Below are 21,025 nucleotides of genomic sequence, written 5' to 3'. Positions count from 1 at the left end.
GAGGGAGCAGCAGACCTCCGCCCCGCTGAGCAGGAATCCCGATGCAGGGCTTGGTCCCAGGACCCTGGGATCATGACCTGAATGAGTCAAAGGCAGATGCTTAACTGACTGAGCCACCCAGGCACCCCCAGAATATGAATAGTTAAGAATACCACACTAGAAAAAAGAAATAAGGTCTAAGTATTGTAGAGAGCACTCAAAGTTTATATCTGTCATTACTGTACGGAGAAGCTTTGACAAATACTACCATCTAAAAGATTTTAACCAATTGATCACTTTGTACAAAAGATGCTCAGAAACACATTACAGTGCTTGAATCTATTACTGTGACTAAAACGGGCCACTGATTTATAAAGAAAGGCATGAGAACCTTGAGCCAACCTGTGAATTAAGGAGCCTACCAATGCTGAGTGTAATCAAAGCTGTCATGAAGGAAACAGACCAGTTTTTGCCCTTAATAGTAACCACAGCTAACTTTACTAAGAGCTTACTCTGGGGCCTCAGGAACCAGTGGGATGAAAACAGAAACTCTAATACTCATTTCACTGGAGTTTCAGGAAAGGACAGAGTATAATGCAGAAAAAGTATCTGGAGAAATAATAGCTCAAAACTCCCCAAATTTGGTGAAACTCAGCAAATTTCAAATAGGGTAAGCAAGCTCAGACACATCATAATCCAACTACTGAAAAATAAAGGCAAAGAAAAAGTCCTTAAAGCCGCCAGAGGACAACAATGCATTACTTAGTTTGGACAGTGATTCGACTAATTGTGGAGTATTCATCAGAAAGTCTGGAAGGAAGTGATACAACATTTTTAAAGTGCTGAAAGAAAAGTACTGTCAATGAGGACAGAGGACTAAAATCATTTGCTGCCACCATACCTGCCCTACAAGATTGCTGATGGAAGTCCTTTAGACCAAAGGAAAGTAATCACCAGAAAGAAACATGGAAATTGAGAAATGAAAGAATAGCAGAACTGATAAATATCTGGGCAAACACTATTTTTCCCTCTTGAGTTCTTTAAAATATGTCTGGCAATTACAAGCAAAAACTACTATTGCCTGACGAAATTTTCAATATACAGATCTGTAATAGACAAACTACTATAAAGCAAAAGAAAGGTGAAGGGATCCATATGGTGGTAAGGTTTCTATATCCCACTCGAAGTCATAAAACATGACTTCTAAGTACGCATGTATATGGTAATTCCTAAAGCAACCATTAAAAAAAGAAAACTTTTCAGAGAGACTGTTAAATTGAATACTGATATTTTGTGTTAGATTTATAACCTATAGTTAGAAGCTTACCTTTGAGCAAATCTAGATACAGAAAGGAAAGCTACCTCCCAGGAGTCTTGACTGGGTGCTTGAAAAGAATAAGCTACAGTGTTTCTCAAACTTGAGATCACTCAGGCATCTTACTGAAATGCAGATGGTGTAGGGCAAGTGTAGGGCCCTAAGCTGTACATTTCTAACAAGCTCCCAGGTGTTGCTTATGGCACTTGTCCAAGAGCCACTCCTGGAGTTAGTGAGGAGCTAGCCAGCTATGTCACTACTCAAAGAGTTTTGTATTCCACCTGGAGATCCTATTATTATTACTTATGTCATATCATTTAACTCCTAAAAAATGTTTATGTTCTTTATTATTCACGTTTGTGGTAATACATTCGGTATGCATTCAACAAGGATATTTTTAAGAATTCAGAAAATATAAACCTTCGTATCAAATGGTCTGGGAAAAAAAAGAGGTTATATAACCAAGGCCTAGAAGCATCTTTATAAAAATCAAATATAAGAATTTTTTTAAAATATATTTTTATTGTTTTTTAAAGATTTTGACAGACAGAGCAAGTGAGCAAGCACAAGCAGTGGAAGTGGCAGGCAGAAGGAGGGAGAAGCACACTCCCTGTGGAGCAGGGAGCCGGATGCGGGACTGGATCCTAGGACTCTGGGATCATGACCTGAGCCGAAGGAGATGTTTAACCAACTGAGCCACCCTGGTGTCCCTAAAAAATAGGTTTTTACAATGCTGATTAGAAACTTGTGAATATTCTTGATTGCTATCTTGGTGGATCAACTTTACTGAAGATAGACCCAAATCACCATCACTTAGTGCTCAAATTGCAAATACTTGAACTTCAATTCAACTTGAATGACTGCAAGGCACATAATGCAATTTACCTGATATCCACGGACAAGGGTAGTCTGTAATTCTTTTAAAATGTATTGTAGGTAGCGCACACCCAGATCTTCTATTATTTTTGCTAGAGTGCTGCGTGCAATATCTCTGATTTCCTGTGCTCTGTTCTTGAGGAGGGCACATACTTTCAGCAAAATACTAGAAAATGAAAAATTGAAAAGCACTAATCAAAAAGCAAGCAAATAAAATTACAAACATCCTTTTGTCTCTTATTCAGTACCCCAATTTCCCAATTGGGATTCTAAATCACAGCAAATTGTGACAGTACTTCTCTTCCTCACAAGAGTTTCAATAGTCAGAAAGAAAGAAACACTTTTTGAGTTTCACTGAACTTTTCTAATTTGTCACACAATATACCTTGGCAGATTAGCCTCCATAACTTCTTGAGGAAGGGACTGCATCAGTTTAACCATGGCAAAAGCTAAAGGAACTCGAACTACTTCCTCATCATTCACAACCTTAGATTTTATGAGCTTGTGTTCTTCTTCCCTTTTAGTCTGTAAGAAAAATTTAGGTTAAAGTAAAACAAAAATAAATGGATGGGGGACCTAGAAACACTTGTGCAACCTTGCAGTTGAAAGATAAGCTCTTTTGATACATCTTATGACCATTTCTAAGTTTATCATCTGAAAAAAATAAATTATGCAGTTTGAGAATAACCTTTTAAAATTATAAAAATAGTAGGAATAAGGTTTTTTCCCCAAAGAAGCAACCAGAAAAAAATAAAGCCACATTTTCACCGACACAGATTAACACTGCTGTGAAATATATAAAAATCCTAAGAGATTTGTATCAATTGGGATTTTTCAAGAGTTTACATGACACTTGTTGGTATATAAGAAATACAGCACCTCAAATAAGTTATATCTACAAATATACAAAATGATCATGTCAATATTTTATACTAGGTGCTGGTAAACTTCTGTAGAGGGTCAGATAGTTAATATTTTTGGCTTTATGGTCTTGGATGAAGCTATTCAACTTTGCTGTGGTAATGCAAAAGCAGAATTAGACAATATATAAAACAGTAAGTGAAACTGTGTTCAATAAAACTTTATTTACAACAGGCTGCTGGACAGATCCAGTCCATGGACCACAGTTTGCCAATCCATGTTTTACAACTGAAGGAAAGGCTCTGACTTCATGAGAATCCACTGTTAACCAGGAAGAAGATGAATTTTGAACATCAGAGAAGTGCCCAAGATGTTGATAAGGGAAACATACTCTAATTTTTAAAAATTTTCTTTTCTTTGGAAATGAGATTCATCTAATTAACTGCTTTGGAGATACAGAGCATTTATCTACCACATGAAAATCATAATGAAGGAACACTGATGCTTAGCTGCAACAGGAGAGGAACCCAAACATGATGAGACAAATCAAGGGAGGTAAATTCTTAAAGGTTGAGGTAAAAGAAAATCCAAAAGCTGAAATCAATTAATGGTTAGGAGTCTCAGTCTGACAGGATCCCACAAACATCCTGGTTCACACAGACCTCCTGAACCCCAAGCAGAATGATTACCGTAGATACGAGGCATTTGTGGAGTCTGGGTAGGATATCCCCAGTTATCGTTCCTTGGATATTTTTAATTGTTCTCTCCAATTCTTCCTTATTCCGAGGAAGGAAAGAGATAGACTCCATGATACACTCAGGTTCTTTAGCTGATGTCTCTTCACGACTAGCTGGATCAGGGTTTTCTAATTCCTTGTTGTCGTCTGACAAAGTTTTACATTCGTTTTCCTTCTCTTCCTCATCCATTTGCTCTAATTCCATGGTTTCATGTTCTGGCAACTCAATCACTTCTATTGTGTCTATGTTTAGTAAACAACAAAAGTCACTTTAAATCAAATAAGGAAACAACACAGTTGTGTTACATAGTCTTTCCCACCAATATCTAATAAAAACTATCTAGTTATCAGTATGGGTAGGTAGGCCGGGTAAGTGATGAGGAAACAGCACTAAATGAAAGGGTTATGGTTTTTTGCTTTCTTACAGTTTGGAGCCTAGTGAGGAACAGAGACAGGTAAATCAACAATTATGAGTGTAGGACAGCAAGTACAGGGTACTTTGGGAACACACCAGGAGACTAGGCCGGAAGGAGATTCTTAACCAAAAGAAAGCTTCCAGGGATGCCTGGGTGGCTCAGTGGTTGAGCCTTTGGCTCAGGGCATGATCCCAGGGTCCAAAATCAAGTCCCGCCATCAGTCTCCCTCTGCCTATGTCTCTACCTCTCTGTGTCTCTCATGAATAAATAAGTAAAATATTAAAAAAAAAAAAAAAAGAAAAAAAGCTTCCAAAGTACTGTGGGTGGAGGTTTCCAAAAACAAAAACCTATATTTATGAGCATGAAAAACATAATGACGACCAACAATTCTCATGCAGAAATGTCCCTTACTATATAGGGTTCAGTTTACTAAAGAAAATTAGGCAGTGCAGTACTATGGGGCAAGTCTAGGCTTGGCTCTGCTAATAATCCATGTGACCACAGTCAATTAACCTAAGCCTAGTAGGCTTTGGCTTCTTTATCAATAAGATGGAGATGGCACCTACCTTGCAAGGCTATTGTGAGGATTAATTGAGATAAAGTTTATAATGCACCCAAAATATGTTTGACAATGCACCGACTTTCAAAAATGGTAGCTTTTAGTCTTTATTTTGTTTACTGGCCATGTAGCTTTAGGAAAGTTACTTTACATTTTTGAACTGTAATTTCTCATATCAAAAATAATGGGGTAACTAACAACTAAGGTTCTTATAAGATTTTTATGAGAACAAATGAGATAATATCTATAAAAGGCCCAGGTCATAGTAGGTACTCAATAAATGTTTCAAACTTCAGTCATATCTAAGAAGAAAGAGACAGTTAAGCAAATTAAGTATTTTAATTTTTAATGTTTCTTTTTATGCAAAATTGCAAAATGTAGATCCGACTGCCTGAAGATAAACCATTGAGGGGCTTTAGTACATCAGTGGTTTAAAAAACAAAATAGTTCCTATAAATTCAAACCAGTCTTTGTTATTAATTAGCGTGGCTCTATAGTAATTTTACTGTGAACCAAAGAATTAGAAAATTTTGAATAGGAAGGAATGTTGGGAGTAGTGCAAACTGAAGGCCAGAATATTTCAATGTCTTTAGCAAAAACAATCTATTCACCCATTTAAGTGTTCATTTTTTTCTTTTAACAGGTTAAGGAAATTTCTAATTATTCCTTATTTGATATCATGGATACTGAATTTAATCAAATGTTTCCCTTTTGTCTCTTCAGATGACCACATTTTTGAATGCGTTCAATTCCACTAACCAGTTATAACAACTTCGTGAGTTTGTGGAGGCTTCCTCTATCAATCGTCTCAAATAGCAGGCATAACATTGAAATTATCCATTCCTTAAATATTTATAGAATTTGCCTATAAAACTGTGAACCTGGTATGTTCATCAGGAGAAGTCTTTTAATTATAGAGTCAATTTCTTTAGTGGTTAGAGAGAGATACACCCAGATTTTCTATTTCCTCTAAAGCCACCTTTTGTATTTTATTTTTCTAAGAATTTGTATGTCTAACTCAAGTTTTCAAATTTGTAAGTACTGGGACACCTGGGTGGCTCAGCAGTTGGGCGCCTGCCTTCGGCCCAGGGCGCAATCCTGGGGTCCCAGAATCGAGTCCCACATCTGGCTCCCTGCATGGAGCCTGCTTCTCTCTTTCCCTGTGTCTCTGCCTCTCTCTCTCTGTCTCTCATGAATACATAAATAAAATCTTAAAAAAAAATTTTAAGTACAAAGATCATAACATTATTTTACCTTTCATTTAATTGTGACCTTTTAAAGTTTCTAATGTTGTTTATTGTGCCTTCTATTTTCACTGACCAATCTTGACAGAGCTTTGCCAACTTATAATCTTTCAAATATCTATTTTTAGATCTGATGATCCTTTCTTATTATATCTACTTTATATTTCATTAACTGTTGCTCCAATTTTTAATTCTTTTAAATTTTGCATTCATTGCTTAATGTGCTTTCCATACATGCAGGTGTAAAACTGTATTTCTACATAAGTAATCTACAGCTCAGATTTTTTGGACCAGCCTTTTCTACTGCTAAATAAGTTTTTACACAAATTTTCAAACCCTCTGCTTTAACTTTCCCCTGACTCATTCACTGGTCACTGCTTATAGGAGCAGAAAAAGATGGTAAGCTCAATTCTGTCATCTTTAATTAATTATCATCAATTATCCAAAAATAGAATGGAAATTTAGTTTAAGAAAGTTTTAAAAACTTACTTTCCTCATTCTGAATTTTTCTCATTTGTTCTTCAAGAGTTCTGTGGTCAAAGTGGAATGCTTCTAACACAATTACTAGCAAACTGTTAAAAAAAGGTACAAAGAAATGTTTGATTCACAATATCATTTGACGATTACAAGGAAACATTTAAAGACTTACAGACATTAAAATTATTTTTATCAGCTTTAGTTATTTTTGACTTTAACAAACATTAGCATAACTTCATTAACAGAAGGTAAAAGTAAACCGAGATTAAAGAGATTGCTTTAGGAAATAATCCAAAATTGATTATTTTCTTTTTCTTTTTTAAAGATTTTCTTTATTTGATAGAGAAAGCAGGCACACACAAGCAGGGGGGAAGCAGGCAGAGGGAAAGGGAGAGCCTGCCAAGCAGAGAGCCTGATGCAGGGCTTGATCCCAGGACTCTAGGATCATGATCTTTGCCAAAGGCAGACGCTTAACTGATGGAGCCACTTAGGTGCCCCCAAAGTTGACATTTTAAAAATAAAACAAAAATAAGTTTGACCATACATACCTGACACCCAACTTTTGATTGATCTGTCCTGTCTGTAAAACATGAATGAAATGTTTCAAGTAATATACATATGCTGACCAAGAGAGATGTCTGCAAATAGCTCCAATAACTTCTGTGGCAGCAATGGTTATATTTTCATGCTGTAAAACAAATCCAGAGCATCAATACAAAATAAACATTTCCTAACAAAATATAGGGCTCATTTCATGTCTAAGCTACTGTCTAGCTTAGACAGTAGGTGATCAGCAATTACAGCAGAGTGCCCTAACTATACTCCATTTCCCCTCTTAGCTGTAGGAAAAGATGCCTATTAAATTAAAGGAGTGACACTGTACTTTAATATGCTTAAGCCTACAGGCTGTGTATGAAATTAAATTCATGTGTAAAAAGTTGACAAATGCTAAAGTTAACTTTAATGCACAGCTCAGCATTCAAGAGTACACTGCCTTGGAGACAGCTCTTTCATACCATCATAGAGAATAGGGACTGGATTTATCCTCATACCTTAAAACAGAAAGATAGACAAAAATATATGAAACAGCAGTTTTCAGATTTTGGACATCAAGCAGTACAGTTCAGTGTTCCCTGAGAGAAAGGCAAATGAAGTGTGTCTTATAATTGCCCTAATTCACTGTGTGAGAAGAACTGTCAGGTTCTTTCATAGGAGGAGAAACACACAAAGGGCTCAGTGGTCTCCCTGATGTACGGAGGCAGAGTTGAGGATGTGGCCAACTAGTGTCCAAAGGGCAGAGCACCAGAGAGGAGAGAGCTACACAGAGAGGAAAGCTGCACAGGCATACCAAGAAGCAGCAAAATACCTCTCACAAGAAGAAAAACCAACCAGTTGAAACAGATCCCCAAATGACACAGATGACAGACCTATACTAGACAAAGGCAGTAAGACAAATGATGAAATTACATTCTATAAGATCAAGAAGGGAGAGGAAAGTAAGAACATATTAAGCAGAGAGAGATAAGAAATAAAAAAAAAAGGCCCAAACTTAATGTCTAGAAATGAAAAAGACAGTTCTGGGAGGGAAGACACACTGGATGGGATTAAAAGCAAATTAGAATCTGCAGAAGAAAAGATTAGTGAACTTGGAGATATAGTGATACAGAAATGAAACAAAATGAAACCCAGAAAACTAATTTAAAAAAAAAAAAAAAAAGAGCCTCAGTGTATTTAGAACAAGTCTGAATGACCTAATATTCTGGGGTCTCCAAAGGCAAGAAGGGGACCCAAAAGTATCTTTGTAGAAATAATATCCAAAATTTATGTTTGAAAAACATTACAACTCAGTAGATCCAAGAAACTCAACAAACCCCAAGCACAAGAAACAAGGAAACTACACTAAGGCACACTGTAATCAAATGATTTAAAACTAGTGTTAAAGAGAACATTTTCAAGGCAGCCAGGAAAAAAAAAAAAAGATACACTCAGAGGAACAAAGACAGGAATGACTTCTTGTTGGAAATTATATAAGCCAGAAGGTAGTAGAGCAATTATCTTTAAAAAACAGAAAGAAAAAAAAAAAACTTGTCAATCTAGAATTGCATACCTAGAAACAGTCTGTAAAAGCAAAAATGAGAAAAGATAAATAAAAATTGAAAGAATTCATCAACAATAGACCTGTGCTACAAAAAAATTTAAAGGAAGTTTTCCTGTAAGAGTAAAATGATACAAGATTATGTCTGGATCTACCCAAAGGAATGAATGGAAAATTGTAAATAATTGGAAGAGACCAGAAATTATAAATAAGTAAGCAGATATAAAAGATCTTTCCTTATTTTGAAAATCTCTTTAAAAGATAATTGACTGTTTAAAGCAAAAATACTAACAATGTATGGTATGGTTTAAAACTGATACAGAGGTAAAACCTACAAAAAAACAGCTCAATGATAACTAATAAGCCAAGAGAGATAAAATGAAATCATTTTAAAAAGCCAACTAATCCAAGGAAAAAAAAAAGAGACAAGCGGGAAATAAATAAAATCAACAATTTAAACCCAACCATATTAATAATATTAAATGTAAATGGCCGGGGATCCCTGGGTGGCTCAGCAGTTTAGTGCCTGCCTTTGGCCCAGGGCGCGATCCTGGAGTCCCGGGATCGAGTCCCACATTGGGCTCCTGGCATGGAGCCTGCTTCTCCCTCTGCCTGTGTCTCTGCCTCTCTCTATGTCTATCATAAATAAATAAATAAATCTTTAAATAAATCTTTAAAAATAAATAAATAAATAAATAAATAAATAAATAAATAAATAAATAAATAAATAAATGTAAATGGCCTAAGACCAATGAGAAGGCAGAGATTGTCAGATTTGATAAAACCAAGACCCAGTTATACACTATATACTAGAAACCAACTGTAAATATAAAGTGATAAATGTTAAAAATAAAACACTAAAAAGATACATCATGTTAACATCAATCAAAATAAATATAATTTATGTTTTCCATCTACACCTTTTCCTATTTTGCTGCCATCAAAGTATAAGTTGGTTGTGCTTACTGACTTTAAACTGGAATTTAGGGGAGTACTTTTTATTTAGGTAATTCTTTAAAAATTTTTGAAACAAGAGGAAATCTAACTTTGCACAACACCATGTGATCAACACAGTGTAAATTCAAGTCACAAATCCTGATATCACCTCAAATACACTTAAATTTCTGGGTACTGCTTTTCATTAACCTAATCAATAAATATCTATCAAGGCCTTACAACATGCCAGGCAGTTTTTGGTACTATGTAGTAAAATAGTGAAGACAATCCTTAGTTCAAATACTGATTCTCATTCTGTACATCTTTGAGAAAGTTAAATATCTCACTTATTCCCAGTTTACTTTCCTATAAAAGAGTAACAAGAGTCCCCGCAGGGTTAAGCTGTGGTGAGGATGAAGTAGGATTATTCCTTTAACTGGTATAGTGCTAAAGAAAAGGTAGCTATTGTTTAATTCATTTCTTATGAGCCATTTGGAAAAATAATGATTGTTAATGCTGATTAATGGCATTTACCATAATTAAGTCTTATGATACAAAAATAAAAGTATGCTATGTTGTAATGTGATCATTTATTTCTAAGAGGGGAAATATTTTGTGGTTGGCCTTTCTGAGCTAATAATAGTTAAAATAAAAATTATAGCTATCATTTATAGAGCATTTACAATGTGCCAAGTACCATTCTGAGGGCTTCAGAAATATTTTAAATCTCTAATTATGGTGACAACATCAATATGTATGTTACCAACTCCATATGCATTTTGGAAAAGTGTGTCCTGGTATGGGTAGAGGTTTAATGGTTTCTAGATCTCATGTCCTACCTTGAGCATTTTCTCATCAAAAATTGGAGTCATGGCATAAGGCATGATGTAATTCTGAAGAGTTTTAGAAGATAGTACAACTTTGCCTTCCATTAGTTGTTTTGCCAATTTCTTCAAGGCTCTTGCTCTTCTGTGAATCTGTGAGTTAAATAAAGTAAGAATTAGTTACTGAACACACTTACCTACAACTAGCTCCATTTCAGCATGTTCCTTTTCCATGAAAAGATTAAAGGAATGAAATACAGGCCATGTGTTATGTAAGCCTGTAACACCTGTGCCTTGATTCGCTTCCAGAGATAGAATCCATGGCATTTGCTTAATGATAGATCCTAAAGTATTTATACATATATTAGAAAATGGCAGAGAAATATGACGCTATTGTTTTGGTTTGTAAACCAAAAAAGAAAACAGACCCTAAGAAAATGATCATTTCCTGCACTAATTTGACTGACAATCGAAGACCAAGGAATGAGAAGCTCAAAACTTTTTGGAAAATTGTATCTTTTTAAATCTTTTTAAATGAGCAGAACAGTTTGAAATTCTTATTTTATACACAGAAAAAAAACAACACAGAAGTGTCTTCTACCTGAATGTGTTTCATATTCTCAAAGAAGTCCATTTCTGGATCATGGCAATCAGTAAGCTGCACCAAGTCTTTAAATTCTGGTTGATATGGAAAGGTTTGAATTAAACAGGAAAGCACTGTGGTATAATCCTGTTGAATATTCTGTAAATGCCAAGTTAAGAAAAAAATTTTTTAAGAATTTGCTATCTAGGTAATACTAAGAAACACAGGAAAAAAGCTACTATAATTTTTTTTGTACATTTTTTTTTAAGTAAAACATTCCCACTGTAAACACAGAGGGGGTCACTCTCCTTCCTATTCCCACTCTCAAGAGTTTGAAAGTATTGATGCAATGAAGTATTTTAATTAAACGTACTAACCCTGACTGCTTTTCAACAACAGCATAAGTAGGGAAAAATAAAAACAAAACTAAAACCCATAACAGAAGTACGTAAGAGACAAAGATACAACTGCAAACCCAAATACCTCTATCTGGTTCTTTAATCCTTTCCTTAACTTCTCCAGGAGTGAACGATGAATGATTTCCCTGTATTCTTTCTCTGTGACATTCAAGGCAGCTAGCTTTTTGATGATACTCATTAGGCACATGCTGGCATTATCACTTAAAGACATGTCTCCTAACTGGAAACAGGAAAAAAAACCCAAATTATTCTGTGTAATAACTATAATATGGCATATTACTTTCCAATGGAAGAGTTTACAAAATGTTGCCTCTCTTCTATGTAAACTCTCTCCTAAGAAATGTCCCCCAAGTACATCATACCTAAGGAAGAACCCGATGTAGGGCTAGGCAGGCATACCTCAGAGGTACTGTGAGTTCGGTTCCAGACCACCACAGCAAGGTGAAAATCACAATAAAGTGGGTGAAATGAATATTTTGGTTTCCCAGTGCATATAAAAGTTATGTTTACACTATACTGTAATCTATTAAGTGTGCAATAGCATTATGTTTAAAAACACAAGGTACATACCTTAATTAAAAAATACTTATCATGATCTGTGATTTCAGTATGTAATAATCACTGATCACAGATCACCATGACAAATATAATAATAATGAAAAAGTTTGAAATAACTTGAGAATTGCCAAAATATGACACAGAGATATAAAATAAGCAAATGCTGTTGGGAAAATGGCACTGATAAGACTTGTTCAAAGCAGGCTTGCCACAAACCTTCAATTTGTAAAAAACAAAAACAAAAAACCCCCAACAGTATCTGCAAAGTGTGATAAAATGAGGTATGCCTATAGTAAATAACTTTGAAAAATCATGCTTACTGAAAAATAAAACTCTGATTTGGAAAATATGATGAAGTAGACTTTTCAGTTAGTTTTATTTCTCAAAGCAAAAAGAACAAAAGCACTAAGCCAGTTTTCAATATTCAATATCACATGATCACTGAAAATAACAAAGTTGGCTGATATAATTCTGGTTAGTTGTGTTCCAGTTTCTGGTTTGAGCAATGTAGGTAGTGAACGTGGAAAAAGTATTGCCAGCTCAGCCAACCAGGCAGTGATGTGGAATTCTCTGTGCTGGAATTTGACATGAAATATGAAGAATTAGCCCCAGATGGGGAGATTACTTTTTCATATATTACATAATTATATAATACCAGAAAATAACTATAAAATGCCACCAAGAGATTACGGATACCCTTACATAGTTAACAATAAACCAAGGGTTTTATTTTCTCCAGTTTAGGTTTTAATTGAGTGACAAAAACATAGTACTTAATATCGTCCAAACCCTTTATATTTATCAATAAAAGAGGGCACATTGTCAAATAATATAGAAATGAAACTTCAAAAAACTGATATAATTGAAATACTATAAAACTCATCCTTTTAAAGTGTACAATTCAGTGCTTTTTTAGTATATTCACAAGGCTATGTAACCATCACTGCTATCCAACTTCAGAACATTTTCATCAGCCTCAAAACAAAACCCTGTACCAATCAGAGGTCTTCCCTCCCCAAGCAGCCCTTGGTAACTACTAACTTACTTTCTATCTCTATCAATTTCCCTATTTTTCTTTTTAAATTTCCTGATTTTACTACACAGCTTTCAGATTTTTCAAGGTGCTTCCACATGCATTATTTTATTCGAGATATTGGTCTTTTAAATCATGAGAATGTAAAATCAATCAATCAATCAATCAATCATGAGAATGTTATTCTCATATGGTCTTCACCAAACAAAATAGCCTGCAACTAAAAGAAAATTTAGTTATACTATATGTTGGCAAATTGAAATTTTTTTTTTGTAAATTGAATTTAAATTAAAAAATATTTAAAAAATTTTACACAAGAACTCTTGTCTTGCTCAAAACACAAATTAAGAAATCAGGTCACATAGTTGTGTTATCAAAACAACGAGAAACAATTCATAAATTTTTTGCTATAAAAACCTACCTCCATATTATAGAAACAATTATGCATAACTGGAATTAGGTAGTTAACATCCACAGTTTGCATCTCTTTAATGTAAGAGGTGATCGTCTGGAATGCTGAGAAGCGAACATCAAAGTTGATATCATCAAGATGTCTTTGATCAAAAGCGTTAAGCTACAAGAAATGAAAACATTGAAATACAGAAAACAGATGAAGGTATATAAATCTTAAGCAAACAAAAATGATAATACTTTTGAAGCAAAAGAGAAATAAGACTTTCTCTCTTACCTTGACAACATCAGTAATATATTTTAATCCATTCTCAAAATCAGAAAGTGTCTAAAAGGAATCAAAATAGTATATTATTACTGAATAAAATCTTAACTTTTCTGCCCCCCTCTCTTCAACTCCCTCTTTCCACTTAAATTTATATGAAACATCATATTGGCACCAAGAAAGCTGTTAATATGTGTTATATGTCAGATATCTTTTTTAAAAGGGGTTTGGGGTAAAAATGAGTATTACAGACCTGGAAAACTGTACAAAGCAACTGTCTTGACAACTTATTCTTAATAACCGAGAAGAGTTTTGCTAGAGGCTTGAGGAAGCTTGTAGGCTCCAGACAATGTTTTAACAGGTTTTGTACTGTCACCAAAATATCAACCTCTGTATCCTTAAGAAGAAATATTAAGAGAAATCACATTTCAGTAATTTAGAAAACTGGTCAACTTGACTTTGTTATATACCACAGACACTCTGTCTCAAATAAATAAATAAATTCTTAAAAAGTGGGGGGTGGGGCCCTCGGTGGTTCAGTTGGTTGGGCATCTGCCTTTTGGCTCTGGTCATGATCTCAGGCTCCTGGGATCAAGCCCTGTGCATCAGGCTCCTTGCTCATTGGGGAGTCTGCTTCTCCCTCTGCCTCTGCCCCTTCCCACCCTTCATGGTCTTTCTCTCTTTCTGTCTCAAATAAATAAAATTTTTAAATATGTATTACTGCATAGAAAACAATCATGAATAAGAAGCACAAGTAGTAATTATAAAAGTTGTTTCACAGGCCTTTAAAAGTTCTTAGCATCTTAACATAAAATCCACAATAATGTCCATTAAAAATTTCTTCCTTTAATTCTAATAGAAAATAGAATAAAACTGTCTACTGTCTAGTCCAAAGAAAAATCCACACTTCCGGTTGTCTATAGATTTGTGGTCTCCCTACTCCTGAATTACTGTGTGGTAAGAGATAGTGTAGCTACTAAAGCTTCATTAAATTTGAGCCACAGGAAGACTTTTTTACTCGAGATTGAACTAAGGTTTGAAAACCATCTTAGAAACTCAGCTACAAGTGATATTAATATAGTCTGACTTTTCATTCAGTTCTACAACTGTGATCCATATATACGATGCACTTCTTGGGATCCAGATTTTTTACTGATCAAAGTGAGAGAGGGAAAAGAATCGTGAAATGCATTGGAAGCTAAAGAAAGGATTGATGATGAATGCTTCCACCCTTTTGCTTGCCCCCATTCCTACTTCTGTTCCAATGTTTCTCCTCTGTTTTTAATTTTATATCTCTGTGTAAAGTCTTTTCACAAATACATCACAGAATCTAACCACCGAAGTTACTGCTCGCTGATTAATCTTAATAACAAAGTGCCACTTTAAAGACAAAGCCAGGGTGTCCCTGGGTGGCTTAGTGGTTTAGCGCCTGCCTTCGGCCCAGGGTGTGATCCGGGAGTCCCGGGATCGAGTCCCACGTCGGGCTCCCGGCATGGAGCCTGCTTCTCCCTCTGCCTATGTCTCTGCCTCTCTCTCTATGTCTATCATAAATAAATGAATAAATCTTTAAAAAAAAAAAAAAAAAGACAAAGCCAATGTCCTGTGAATTTATACCTGAGCAATATTGCCACGCTGGAGGAAAGGAAGGAGAAGTGTAATGAGTAGAGAACTTTGTTCTTTGTCTCTCATGAACTTGCTGATCCTAGAGAAGGGGAAAAACTGATATGTAAGGAAGACATACAAGTTAAGAATACTTCTCTAAGAAATTAAACATTTTGTAGAAAAACATGTAACAGACACAGACGGTTTTTATGTGTTCATGTAGGAACAGTTTAACACACTTACTCAGCAGTATCCACTTTCCAACTTCAGGTTCACGGCTACTAATCTATTTCTCTTATAATGTCTGATTTTATAGGTGGGTCAGAGTAAACATCGATGCTATACTTTGACGCTATTTCTTTTACAAAGAAAATGACATTAAATGCCACTTTTTAAAGGCTTTATGTGCAGTATTTCAATTTAACTCCCACAATACCCTTCAATGTAGGAATTATATTTAGCCCCATTTTGTCCAAAAAATCCTGAGACTTAGAGAAGCTGATGTCACATGGCTAAGAAGCAGTAGAGCAGGCCTTTCAAACGTTGGTCTTCCTGGTGTCTAATCTCTTAGCCTCTTTTCACTAGCATACAGCCTGCGATAAAATTTAATGAGTGTATTTTGTGTGGTTTCCCATTCTGAATAACTTAGAAATGCAATAGTATAAATAAAACATTTCAAAGAAGTTCTTGAAAGACTCTAATATATCATTTTTGTCATTGTTGGGGTAACAGAAATAAACTGTAACAATTTAGAGCTTGAAATAGAAACATTTTCTGCACTCTTGTTTACCAACCTTGCTACAGAAATCACAATTCTATATTATTAGGTCTACTGCCAAAGAGTATCATTAAAAATCTTTGGAAGATCTCCACTCTTAAAAAACAAAACAACCACAACCTGCTCTTTTAAATGAATTATTTTTATCAATTAAACTTAAAAAAATATGAAAACCAAGTGATCTCATGTAATTCAAAATTCTAACTGAACAAAATACACAAATCTATTAGTCTACTTTAGAATTTTGAAGACTGTTCTTTTGTAATAAGATGAAGATGCCATAAAAGTTTTCTAATGAATATTCCAGGAGAGAAAGGAATTCTACATTAACTTAAAAAGGGAGGGCATTTAAAAATACTGAAAACCTTTTCAACTTGTTATTAAAATAATTGAAAAACTAGATAAAATTCAGCAAAAATTAAAACCACGGATGGTAATGTTATCTTTTAAGGACCAGTGTATCACTTACTTTGATAGAATGCCAAGTTCCTTACTGACTTGTGCCCTATTCTTTTTCTTTTTCACCTTTTCTGCACTTATTGTGGTTTTGCTGAGATACTGGAGAATTACAGGTACATGAGGCAGAATTAATCGTCCTCCCATCGTGATAGATTCTGAAAAAAACAAAACAAAACAAAACAAAAAAACAAAAAAAACAACAGTGATGTTTTGATTTTAATTAACTATTCTCTTAAAAGATAATCACACACTATCTTCATAATGACAAAGCACTCAAATTTTTATAAATATTTAACAAATTTAAACTCCAAAGATTAAATTACTTATTTTCTTAGTCATAATAGATGTATTATTAGCTAAATTAAAAATTATGTAAGAGATCCCTGAGGTTTTATTTAAACCATTTTTGGTAGTAGTAAAAGAACTGTTAGGATAATATGACAGGAAGAATTCAGAGACACAGCAGTGGAAGTCCTTTAATAATTTCCTGATGGATAGTTGAGTGTTCTGGAGCATAAGTAATCTAAATTTCTACTACTGCAAAGAAAATTCAGTTTATATAAATTGGCATTAATTCCTATTATCAAAAGAAACTCTTTTGATAATATAAGTAATTAAAAGAGTCAAATTGCATGGACTTTTTCCTTTCTGAGGGCACAAACGCTACTTCAAAAACCTAGGACTCATTTGCTTTGTACAGCACACATACCATCTGCACTTTCTGTGTATACGCATCCAGTTACTGGCAAGCTCAAAAGTGTTTCTGTGGGTTCAAAATCTGGAAGGTTAAGAAGGTCATCGGCTATATCCATCACCATAGAGGCTGTGGCTTCAGAGAGATTCTTTGCTGAGAGAATTGCAAAAACGTTGGTTAGGATATCATACTCTGGGTACCCAGGTTTCTGTTTAGCCAGGAAAGGGAAGTATCTGCAAAGAAAAACATTGAAATTGTCATCTTATTTCTCAATACATTTATTTCTGAAAACATATTCCATATGAATTTTCATATTGAGTTTTTATATATATATATATATATATATATGAACACTAATAAGATTATTCAAAAGGGAAATTACTTTAAAATCTAAAATTGGATGGATAATTTTAGGCACCTCACGAACATTACAGTATTTAGGCACTTTATGTATATCTCTCATTTAATCGTCATAACATCTCTATAATGTGGTAACACTGTACCCACATTACAGATAAAAACCTGAGACTTGTCTAAAGCCACTGAGCTAGAAGTAGTAAAGCTGAGATGTGAGCCACAGTCTAACTCCAAAATCTAAGCCTTTTCTAAAAGAAATGTATTGAAGACAGGCTATTTTTTTTTTATTTATAAATAAGCCTTCTAGAACATGAATGTTCATACACTCACATAAAAACCAGTGCTTCAAACATGAGAATCAGGAGTACAGACCAAAGAAACATTTGCTGTATCAGGATATGCAACATTCAGAGATCAGGATCATTTTTTGGGAGAGGTGGGTGAATCCATTCCCAATTATCAAAGATGAAAGACTCACATAAATGATAGGAGCATCCTACCCAGAGGAAACACACACCAACAGGGTAAAGAGCACAAAGGCTTTCCACCAGTGGAAAACCAGCAATTGTTTTACGTTAAGGATGTAGTCCTCTTAACAATCAACAGGAAGGTAAAACCAAAAAGACTCAGAGTATGGCTTCACCAATTTATCACTGTTGGAAAAACAGCTCAAGCACTTATAATATACTTAGTAGTAACAAACTGAGGAAAAGTTCTAGGTGGTTGTATTCATACATCTTTGTCCAACAGGTATTACGCAGAGCGTGCGCAGGAACCAAGCAGGGTCCTTTACATGTTATCATCTCTATTATCAGTAAGGTAGGTACTGCTATTATTTCTATTCTACAGATGGTGAAACTGAGGCTCAGAGAGGCCAAATTTGTCAAACAACCTGCAGTGGTGCTAGGATTTGAAGCTAGGTTTGTGTGGCGTTGGAGACTGTTCTCTTAACAGTATGCAGTACACTGTCTTAACATTTTTTCAAGCACAAAAGGTGAGAGGATTGCTTTGATTGCTGCCAAGGTCCTAGCAAGAACCCATTTAAACTCAATGCAACTTCTAAGTGACCGTACTGTGTTTACTAAACAGCAGTATAACCAGATGCCAAGGTACACTAGACATGCTCCGTGTACAGCGCTGTCAGAAATTTCAGTCACTCTTTCAAAATGTAATGAATACCGGGCAGCCCAGGTGGCTCAACGGTATAGAGCCGCCTTCAGCCCAGGGTGTGTGTGATCCTGGAGTCCTGGGATCGAGTCCCACATCAGGCTCCCTGCATGAAGCCTGCTTCTCCCTCTGCTTGTGTCTCTGCGCCTCTCTATGTATCTCTCATGAATAAATAAAATCTTAAAAAAAAAATGTAATGAATATTGACTAACCACGGATTAAGAGGGGCACAAAATCCCCTGTGGAGGGAGATGCGGTAATAAATATTGAACAGTCTCTGCCCTCAGGCAGCTTTAGGTAGGTCAGCTATTAAGAGATGAGTGTACTAATGGTGGCATGTGATCATAGGCCCTTCCAGGGGTGGAAAGCTCAGAGGAAGGAGAGATGGAGCCTCATGGAGGCCATGGCAGTCAGAACCAGAGCAGCTATTAGTGGCCAGGGACACTCCTGGTCTATGCTGGTTGTTCTGGCTTAATTATTTATAGCATCTCTTTTCGCCCTCAGGCATACAGTTGGGATTATATAATCACTCTAGTTAGGGAGCAAGTTTTTGTTGTCCTGAGTTCACTTCACTTCTGAGACAATTTAACCTTAGTTATAAGCTTGAAGATACTGGCTATAGTTCAGCTCTACTTGCATCTGTCCAAATACAAGGTAAAATGCTCAACTTCTCTGTAGATGAAAACCTGCTTAAATGTCTGGCACTATGTAAACTGTAACCATCCTTCAAAATGGATTTTTTTTTTTAACTTAAGAATCACATTCCAATGAAGGGGTTCTGAAATATTCTTTCTTCAATTCTCCCACACACAACAATATATGCACATCAGCTGTTGGAGATTTCAAAGAAAGTCAATCCATCCAAAGATTTCTTTCACGTATGAAAACATTTTTTCACATACAGAAAAATTTTTAAAAAGTTCTGCAGCATACCTCCTCTATTGCTCTGTGGCTTCTATTTTTCTCTGACCTATAATGAGAGAGAAACTGCAGAACATATGATGAGGTAGCATCCAGTGATGAAGGTCTGTACCCTAAGTAATGAACGATCCAACTAATATAAAAGGGAGTTACTATTGCCAAGTCTTCTTGGATGAAATGTCCTTCATGGGTCATTTGCATACAAATTATACAACTATAAAACATTCCTCAAGCATGCCTATGAAGTGCTGCTTATAAATGTCCAATTACAAGACAAGATAGGAAACTACTTTCTCAAGTTGGGAAATAAGAGAGTCCTTACTACCAGTAAAAATATTTTAAACAGGTTTTCCTGAGGAAGATGATGTCAAGGTCTTTGGTTTGTTTCTGAGGACTATTTAATGACGTGGGGAAATGTTCATGATATAAAGGTACATAAAAAATAAAATCAAAAGCTGGTTATATAGTATGATACCAATTTTGTAAAAAGTGATGCCCAAGATATTAAAATGTTGGAATTTACTGAATCAACAGTAATTTTTTTTTTTAATTCTACCTTTCATTCTTCAAGACAGATGAGGGCAAACTTAAGTCTGTTTCCATCACTGAGATAAACAACATATGTTTCTACACTCTTCAGGAAATGTGCATTAGGTCTGTGACACAAGCATCTCTGAACCATCTATGGAGGAAGGTCCTGTGAACAGCTCATAATGTCCTCAAAAGGATGTTGACTTATGACCACGAAAGCTCTCTATATATTTGGATGTAGTTTCATAAGAACAGGAGACATCTAGGAAATCTAAATGGCCTGTGAAAATTTTCTGATTTTAAGTGGTAACTGGGAAAAAGACATAGAATGCCAATTACAAATCAGTTTTTATTTTTAAGCAAGGTTCCAAAAAATAGTAATATTTATATGCTGGCATAAATACAGGTATCCCTGGCTTTTCAAAAATTCATGTTATAACCACTTTGCTTTTATGAAAGAAGGTGGTAAGCTAAAACAGACTTCACCATTCGTTTTGCAGCAAGCCGTTACAGGGACAGCATGCACCTCTTGAGCAGTGACAGTGGCCCCTGTCAGGTTCCTTGCCTAGAAACTACACTCAGTGTGTCTGCATTCAGCCACCAGAGCTGTGAACTGTGTCTGGGAGCATCTGTGCTTTATCTAGATTTATTTTGTGCATCCCTTAGCAAGATGTGACCTAAGGTATTGGAAAAGCTTAAGAGAAGTAATTTTTTGGATCTAGGAACACTAAAACATTCTTCCATTTAAATTAGTAGTAATTACCTCTTTGTTTGATGCCATTTCAGCTTATGAAAGGTCTCATAGGAATGCTCTACTTTCAGAGAGCAATGGGAACCTGTATCTGCCATGTTTTACGTTCTGTTTTTCCCTTTTCTGGGCCAAATCAAACTACTGAAACAATTACTACACATTAGAAGAACATCCGTAT

General features: G+C 35.3%; 1 protein-coding gene across 1 annotated transcript in view; it reads right to left on the bottom strand.

The window, feature by feature from the left end:
* UTP20 (UTP20 small subunit processome component) overlaps window positions 1-21,025 on the bottom strand; it is a 95,675-nt gene that overhangs the window by 18,635 nt on the left and 56,015 nt on the right. Inside the window, exons 30-43 of the mRNA XM_072773298.1 lie at window positions 17,136-17,353; window positions 16,437-16,581; window positions 15,202-15,289; window positions 13,841-13,984; window positions 13,600-13,650; window positions 13,333-13,485; window positions 11,385-11,540; window positions 10,920-11,060; window positions 10,334-10,471; window positions 7,012-7,151; window positions 6,476-6,558; window positions 3,721-4,010; window positions 2,556-2,695; window positions 2,180-2,336 (exon numbers count right to left, since the gene is read on the bottom strand). Of these exons, the coding sequence (XP_072629399.1) occupies window positions 2,180-2,336; window positions 2,556-2,695; window positions 3,721-4,010; window positions 6,476-6,558; window positions 7,012-7,151; window positions 10,334-10,471; window positions 10,920-11,060; window positions 11,385-11,540; window positions 13,333-13,485; window positions 13,600-13,650; window positions 13,841-13,984; window positions 15,202-15,289; window positions 16,437-16,581; window positions 17,136-17,353 (2,044 nt within the window). The remainder of the gene's footprint in view (window positions 1-2,179; window positions 2,337-2,555; window positions 2,696-3,720; window positions 4,011-6,475; window positions 6,559-7,011; window positions 7,152-10,333; window positions 10,472-10,919; window positions 11,061-11,384; window positions 11,541-13,332; window positions 13,486-13,599; window positions 13,651-13,840; window positions 13,985-15,201; window positions 15,290-16,436; window positions 16,582-17,135; window positions 17,354-21,025) is intronic.

The sequence above is a fragment of the Canis lupus genome, chromosome 13 (assembly GCF_048164855.1).
Source record: "Canis lupus baileyi chromosome 13, mCanLup2.hap1, whole genome shotgun sequence".
NCBI lineage: Eukaryota > Metazoa > Chordata > Mammalia > Carnivora > Canidae > Canis > Canis lupus.
This window is presented reverse-complemented; position numbering and strand designations above follow the sequence as displayed.